Source organism: Armigeres subalbatus, chromosome 1 (genome assembly GCF_024139115.2).
Source record: "Armigeres subalbatus isolate Guangzhou_Male chromosome 1, GZ_Asu_2, whole genome shotgun sequence".
Lineage (NCBI taxonomy): Eukaryota > Metazoa > Arthropoda > Insecta > Diptera > Culicidae > Armigeres > Armigeres subalbatus.
Window position 1 is genome coordinate 7,363,724 of NC_085139.1, and position 8,527 is coordinate 7,372,250.

At 39.8% G+C, this 8,527-nt stretch overlaps 1 protein-coding gene across 2 annotated transcripts; it reads right to left on the minus strand.

Annotated features, from left to right (window-relative positions):
• Positions 1 to 666: 666 nt before the first annotated feature.
• On the minus strand, positions 667 to 2,433 carry LOC134208053 (mRNA cap guanine-N7 methyltransferase). Of its 2 annotated transcripts, none has more exons than XM_062684151.1 (3): positions 2,324 to 2,433; positions 1,052 to 2,241; positions 667 to 973 (listed from the first exon to the last, which is right to left on the minus strand). In XM_062684151.1, the coding sequence occupies exons 2-3, from the start codon at positions 2,211 to 2,213 to the stop codon at positions 900 to 902; spliced, it is 1,236 nt and encodes a 411-aa protein (XP_062540135.1). In that variant the 5' UTR covers positions 2,214 to 2,241; positions 2,324 to 2,433; the 3' UTR covers positions 667 to 899. The 2 variants fall into 2 exon arrangements, with proteins under 2 accessions (XP_062540135.1, XP_062540134.1); XM_062684150.1 differs by having other exon boundaries at positions 2,305 to 2,336.
• Between the last annotated feature and the right edge of the window lie 6,094 nt (positions 2,434 to 8,527).

Here is an 8,527-nt window from a genome sequence, read left to right on the forward strand (position 1 = left end):
AAAATATTTAGGAAGGGCCTCAAGCGGAATTTTTGCTATAGAACGCAACTGACGATCTCCTATTCGGGGCAGAAGTCGATTAGGGTTACGGCAGGTGTTCCGCAAGGTTCCATACTAGGCCCAACGATGTGGAACATTTATTATTTCTATTCGGCGTATGTTCATCGAAGAGCTGTAGCTCATTAAGTATCAAGTAAGGGGCCGTACACATATTACGTAAGCACTTATGGGGAGAAAGGGGGGTCGGTCAATATCTTATGCGCCATATAAATAAAAAATCTTTTGTATGGAAAAAATCTTACATGGGGGGAGGGGGGTCGAAAAACCCAGAAAAATTGCTTACGTAATAAGTGTACGGCCCCTAAGTAGCAACTACCGCTGAACGCCGCCTACACGCTACTCTCCCAAATTTTATGCCGCCGACTAAAGAGCCCGACACATAGAATACGTTTGCGTTGCGTTTGACAGTTTTCCTATGGGAAATGTGTCAAACGCAACGCAAACGTATCCTATGTGTGGAGCTCTTAACACCAATCACAAGAGAGTTCGTGGAGCAATACCAGACAGGATTTATGGGTGAACGCTCTACCACAGAACAGGTGTTCGCCGTACGTTAGGTAATGAGAGATGTCTGAGTTTCGAAGATTTCATGAAGAATAAATCACATTTATTCGGAAATGAAAATATATTTTAAATATCCTATTTGTTACATGCCAAACTTTTGAGAAGTAAAACTGTAGAATAATAAAAAAATGACGAATTTTTACCTTGATATTGATTGAACAAAAAATGCTAAATCGACAGCAAAATAGTTTTATCAACACGATAAAAAAATATAATCATTCTTAGTTCTAAAAAGTTCCGTATCAGTTACTACATAATATGCAATTGAAAGCTGCCTACGAATACACAGGTTTACCTTTAGTATCCCAGGTTTTCTTCATTTTCTGAAATGCAAAGAACATATACAAAGCTGCAAAAAGAAGAAAAATTGTTAATTGTTAAAAATAATTTAAAAAAAAAACAAACAAATTTATTGGCCACTACTCACTGCTAGCTTCCCACTCCGACTTGGACAGTGTGCCAACCTTGCCGTAGCGTGAATCCTTCCGATCCAGATACTGCTGCGCGTGTTTGTATTCTGCCCTGTTTTGCTGCCGCTCCCGGTCATCTCTCGAGTAGCCCGGAAAAGTTTCGAGCGCCTGCATCTTCTCGATCAATCCCCGCCCGCTTGAGATAGACTCCTCGTAGTACTGGTCGAAGCGCTTCTGCTCTACCAGCCGTAAACCGAACTTCAGTGCCAGCTTGACCAGCATGGGAAAGTACACCAAAAACTCTGGACAGTCCACCACCCCATCCAGCTGGAAGTTGTACTTTGCCCCAAACAGTGGCGGGTTATCCGTGTCACATTGGAACGTAATCGTGTAGATGTCATTGCCAAAGCTGTCGCCCCCGGCTGCCCGCTGCCGTTTCATGATCTCGTTGGCATCCGGGATGGTTCCGATAAAGAACCCTCCCTCCTTCAGACACTCGGACGCATTCTTCAACATGAACTCGGCTTGTTTGAGCGACTCGAAGCAGTAATGGAAAGCAAACTGGCAGCTGACCAAGTGGAGGTCAATTGAAGGATCACGATACTTTTCCCTTAATCTTTGAAGTGTAGCGTCAGCGGCGAAGAATTCCGCCGTAAACAGCTTTCCACCGTGGTCGCCTTTTTGTGTGATGTTCTTATATCGGGCCTCGCACTGTTCCACGCTCACTTCCGCTATGTCGGTGCAAATGAGATGCGTGATGTTACCTTTGCTCCATTTGAGCAAATCACCTCCTTTGCCACAACACATGTCCATCACTCTCAAAGGAGTCCCGATGGCAGCTTTCTCCTTTATACGGTTCAGATACTGATTGATCAGGATACTTTTGACCCAGTTGTTGAAATTTCTCATATAGAATATCCTGGATTTAGTTCGCTCATACAGACCTCGCTCCTCAAGCTTATTGTAGTGCGAAGCTACTACGGTGGCATTGTTATCCCTTGGGACTTTGGCCTGTTGCAATGGCTCGTCTTCATCGTCAGAATGGGATCGTTTAACGGCTTCGGAAACAATTTCCGAATTCTGCTGGACAGTTTCCACTTCGTCATCAGATTCACTGTCTTCCGACAATCGGTGACCCTGATGCTGGATGAAATCGGACGCTTTCTCACTTTCAGACATTTTTGATGGGTTGCAATGATTTACAGTACTGTTTAGTAAAAAGGAATGAGATTAAATTTATGGAATGTCGAAAATATCTTTTCTTTTGTACCACGATTTTAATTTCATACCTGCTTCAAAAGTTGCCTACCAAACGTCAAAACTTATGCTACCTCCTGAAGTGCATTTACAGATGCATTTTATGCTGCATGCATGAATAACAAATGAACATAGAACACATTCATCCCCTGCCCTGCGATGTTGACATTCGATGGCGAACTCGGGTACAGCTCATCGATCATTTCGACATCTGGTGGTCGTCACAAGAACCACGAAAAAACTGTCGGCTACACTGAACTTAATTCCCATCTAAATTTTATGCGTGCAACGCACATATATTTTTGCAATAGGCGGATTCGAGAAGGATCCTGTGGTAGAGTGCTCTGCGAGAGTTTGAGAGAAGCGAAGTCGTCAGAAGCGATTATTTACATTCAAAATCAAATTTTCTCCATCAAATTTACTTCACTTTTTGGTATATAGTCTCGTGTTTTCCACTGGCAATGGCTTCTAAAAGTCTTTAAACAGCTGTTGAAAACAAATCCCACCCAAGTAAGCCGCGAATTGAAAATCCGGGAATTCATAACCAGGATGGATTTATTGAGGGGTGTTCTGACTTGTCAATATCCCCAACTCAGCCATCTTGGATTTGTGTATGGAATTTATGCTGGTTTATTTACGTTTTGCACTGAACATGAACTTTTTCCCCCTGCACTGGTTATTCCCATCTACTAACGAAGTCGTATAACCTCCTATACATAAAAAAATCTTGTTCATAATTAAGATTGTGCGGTGGAGGCACTGCAAGAGATGTGCTGTTTAATCGGAAAAATCATATGCAAGCCAAGGGGTATCTCACATAGATTAAATTGAATTTATCTGCAGAAATTAACGAAGTAACCAAAGCGACTTTATTTCGATTTCAATTGAGTTTGGTTATAAGACCAATTGCTGATTTTAGCAACGTAACGTATAAACCATCTGTCAAATCAAACGATGACAGTGATAGTAAACAATGAGTATAAGGCATTTTATGAGACGTTTCGCGGTGACCCGATTATTTACTTCTAATGTTTTGTTTTGGTATGATTCTGCGTGAACATTCCGTTAGGTCCGAACACAAAATAATGTTTGTAACGTTTTAATTTTCATTCGTGTTTTCTTTAGCATTTCATGTTTAGAATGCAATGGTATCAATAATCTAACGACATGTTTTAAGAATCAAATGAGACACTTTGTTCTAAAGCCCTGGTAGACGAAAAGTTAAACAGGCAGAATTGATGATGGGACCATTCGGAATGTTCAGCGCGAAATTTCCAAACAAACGGGCTCCCACTAATTGTCAAAGTAGATAAACACGAGAAAAACAGCTGTTTCGATCTGTCTCATAAAATGCCTTATTATGGAAAGAAAATATTTATATGTGAACTATCAGAGAACGTCTATAAATTACAGCAAGCAAAGAAAACATGCTCATTGCTAACCCTTAGTTAGAGTGATAGTACCAGATAGTTACACCATTGTAACATTAATAAGACATTAATTAGTTCTTTTTGGGGGCCGTGTTTTTACCTGGGTTTCATATTAATAAGCTTTGCTCGAAGAGATTAAGCAGGAAGCAAGATTCCACTTCACGAAAGTAGATGTTGCACATATGTATATGATATAGATGTTATCCCCAGTTTCAGCCGAATTCCAATAGATGAAACTTTTATAATTACTTGGGCTTAGTGAATAAATCTAAATCTAAGCTATAAAGGCCAGCTGTTACATCCCACATCATACGCATTTCTTCAATTGTAGAACTAAGGTTGTGGTAGCAAGTGCAGAAGCCCGGAAATGACTCGGGTACCTAAAACGGGTTATGAACATCCAAGTATTTCTACATGGCATCAGAGCTATTATAATAAAGTCTTTTACAGGATGACGAATATAACATCTGTGCTGTAATTATTCAAATCCAAACTCGAAGTCAACAGAATAATAAATTTGTAGGCAACGGGCAACAACAGCTTAGTTCTTGCTAATATTGCTGAACGCAATAAAATTTCCAAAGATATTTTCAGCTGTTTTCCTTGTAAATCATCTCGGCAAGGGTTAGTCTACAATCTGAAATAAACAATGAATATATTATTACATAATGTAAAAAAATCAAATTAGAAATCATATCCATTTTCTTGTTGGTCAAAAAATAAACAACTTGATGTCATTGGTAACTTATAAAATCCACGCTTGCTTGGACTAAAAATACAGTTCAGTGTCGCAGAAGGTGTGTTGCAAAATTGATCAAGTTGTAGCTATGAATGCCATTCGCTTCAAATCGAATTTATTTCGATACAAATTCGCTGTGATTGTTAACGGTGAGACACCCCTTGATGCAAGCACACACCGGATGGAAGCTCATCCCAAAGAAAACAAAATTTTCTTCCAATTTGCGACTATTTCAGCTTTCATAAATGATTGGATTAATCAGAAACCCAAATTAATCCACCTAGTGGTGACGATGCTTTTCTCTATTAAATCAAGATATACTGAAGGTGGTAACTTCGTTTTTTCCAATTCCTATCTACCAAAAATGTTGTTGTTGGCGACATTCGAGCCATTGCGGTACCTTCTGTGGTATGTATGCTGATCTGCCAGGAAATATACGAGGAAAAAGGTGAAAGCTGAGTCGTGAGTAATTGGAATATGCGTGACCAGTCTAAGGTGCCCGCCAGAGTAAATGCGACGTGCGATGCGACGCGACGCGACAGTGCAATTTGACAGCCTGTTGATAATGATTGTTATTCTTTTACGTGAGTCGCGTCGCGTCGCATCGCTCGTCGCGTTTACTCTGGCTTCACCCTAAAGCTGTAGAAGACGTCGTTGATAATATGCGATGTAAACAAAAACAGATAGATGGAACGACATAGCAGTAAATGAGTGATATAGAGAACGATCAATTGAATTGTATTCGAGGCCTAGCTGGATTATTATTATTAGTGCGCTAAGAAAAATGTTAACCGTGGTGACTAGAATCCGGGATCGTTGTATGAGGGCGAAGAAGCAACTATCTCTTGTGAGTAAATACTTATTGTTCATATTCTCATGATTATATCCAGGTTTTTACACTCTATTGCCATAATGCTATGAATCACCCCTTTTGACACATGGCGTGTCCACTATAATTTCTTTATAGTTAAAACATAGCAATCTATGACTTGATGAAATTTTCTGTATACATAAATATTGAATAATACGTCAAGTCTGTTTGTTATCAATTCCTATCAATTCTTGTCTCAACAATAATTAAATTTATTTCATTTTTAGGTTTATATAAACAATATTAAGGAAAAATATATTAAGCTCTTTTAGTGGAATGTATTAAACCGTCTAAGACGAATTAAGTACTGTCCAAGTACAAGACACTGAAGACGACCACACAGTTGTGGTCGAAATACGTATCTGCAAAGATAACGAAAATTAACTGGTGGAATTAAATGGACAGTACTTAATTCGTCTTAGACGGAATATTAATGAGCTTCTGCTTTTCCAGTTAGATATTCACGGGCTATTTCTAACCTACACCGTTTTATGAAAGAATACTACAAAGTTGAAATGTGATTCGAAGATCCTTTTCAGAATATCGATGTTATGAATCGCTGTGACCACGGTAGTTCTTGCGAGTCCCGAAAGAGAATTGAACTAAGCCCCAAGCTGCTGGTCTGACCAACGGCGGCTTCTGCGGAGGGCACAAAAAGTCATTCTATACCTGGTCCCAGGGTGTGTCAATGTGGAAGGTTTTCGAAAGGTGGAAATCCTATTGAAGACTAATTTATTGTCGTCTTTATAATTTATTGCACGACCGGGTGCGGGCGGTAGAGTACACTGGAGTGGCCGACTCCAACATGAGTACCACGGTCCACGATTGAAAACGCAGAAAGGCATACTACAGATATTTTGAAATGAAGATAGGCTCTACGGCGATTTCATGACGATATCACATCGACTCAGGTCTGGTTGATTCCGGTAACAAGGCGTCGGCGAATGTTGCCGAGCCCTGTCGTAATGGAACAGAACCATGAGGGTAACTGCGAGAATTAACAGTTATCCCATATATTTTATGTAAAATTTTGCCGTTACCGTCGTCGTTCCGTTCAATTGCATTTGAAGGTCTATTCGGTGAATATTGACGTGTAACTTTAATTTTTTGTTCAGACTTCACTCCGGTAATAAGACGCAGTTTTAGTTACACATAATTAAACCATCCAAGATGGGTGATCAACAACTTGGATGCCGCGTTTATTATACTTTTACTTGCGTTTCTTTAATTTGCAACAATACGTGTTGATAATTGGCCACGTAAAAACATTAAAAGCAGTCTTGATCTTGAAAAAGTCTTGAAAAATATGATTGAAAAATACAGTGATTGTTATGATTCGTTACCGTTGACGCTAGTCGCCAATTATTTAAAAACTTTCAGCATCCATGCCGCTCTAAAATTTTGTTGGCATTAAAACTCTCTCAATCCAAAGGAAACTGTAAACTTGGGACACCTGCGGGTGACCTACTAGTACAAAACCTGGAACCAATCCCATAGCCTTCCTCCGACAGGTTTTGTCTAATTCGTCACAGACCTTTCCATGATGCCGTCAAAGAACCTAGAATATATAATTGATCATTTTATTTGAATCCTACGTTATACGCTATCGAAAATGTGAAAATTTGTGACACATAGATAAAATAATCGTTGTTTAAAGGCTACTCTGATGTTGATAAAAAAGTAAGTTCACAGCATCTGTCATTGTTGAATCACCCCTTGTCGGGTTTATGGCTAGCGTAAAAAGCTGGATATGAAATACATTCTAGTTTAAGTACGCCGCAAAGCTACTATGAAAATCTAGTGAGTCTCTTCTAATTCCGAACACAAGTTATGACGATCGATCGATCAAGTTATGACGATCGACACACCCACCCCCCTTCGCCAAGGCCCGGATGCCAATTTTGAACGATTCCTAAATATAAATAGAAGACAAACAAAACCGCATACATAATATAATATGGAAATAAGGAGATGTATAAAATGAAAACTATATTCAAATTTGCCCTTGAAATCACCCAAACTTCACCATAACTCCACACTAGCCACCCTATAACCAGATACCAGCGGAGTGAAAAACTGTCGAAATGGCAACGTATGAAAATGCATGAAATCGTGAAATTAACACTGGCATCACTTTTTGCTTGCTTCTTATGGATGCAAAAAGTAAACAAGTCGAATTGGAACCGCTTTTGACGGTTCGATTGGAAACAAGATGGCGTCTTCGCCGATCTCTTATTGTAGTATTTCTACTCCACACCACCCATCATACCACACACCATCCAAACCAAACAGCATGTTGAAGCAACAATGAAACCCCTCTATTCCCCTTCCAATGTATGACACAAAACAAACGCAAACACCACCATGGCCACGAGCGTACGAACCAGCAGTGTGTCGTTATCGAGTGCAATTTCTGTTGCCAAAGATGAAACTTACAACTGTGTTGGTGCGAATGCTCCGATAAAGTATAATGGCAATAAACATCATCGAGTCGGCTCTACACTTAAAAGCGCGTACTTTGTTCGTCGATTAGTTTTCGTGTTCAACACGTTCCACATTGCAAGCTTTGAAAAGCTTTGCTCGTTGCGTTAGCGTTATCGATATTGCCGTAGCGAGGTTTCTAACCCATCGAGCAAACGTAATTTATATTATAGCATGGTAGCTGCTCAATGCTCGTAGTCCCGATTATATGGGAAAAATGGAAAACTGCCTAAACCATTTTCCTTGTCAGCTGCGAACGCATTAATTAATCTTGATGAAATTAAATAGCATGTAATTAGAAGAGTGGCTCTGCGGAATGCAACTTGTTGCGATAAAATCAGTTGAGTCTAAGTACATGAAAATCGTGCGAGTTTTTGAGGTTGAAAAAGTGACCATACAGACACATAAACATACACACACAGCCATCACCTCGATTCATCAAACTGAGTCGAATGGTATAAGAAACTTTACTATCAGATGTTGTTGTACGAGAAAGGCAAAAACGCGAAAACCGTACTCCCTCCGTATGCTGCCAATGCACTTTTTTGGCCAACGACACTTTTTTCGTGGTTCTTGTGACGACCTTGTGATGTCGAAATGATCGATGAGCTTTCAAACTCGCTCGGGACTCGAAAAAGAATTTATTTGCAGTAACTAACCGAATATAAAAATGTTCGCATTAATGATTGCGCCCTAAGACGATCCCCACCAGTGC

Excerpts from the sequence above, each read along its gene's own strand:
- LOC134208053 (XM_062684150.1), bottom strand. Across the intron at positions 974-1,051 it reads GTCGGAGTGGGAAGCTAGCA|CTTTGTATATGTTCTTTGCA; the intron begins GTGAGTAGTGGC and ends TTCTTTTTGCAG.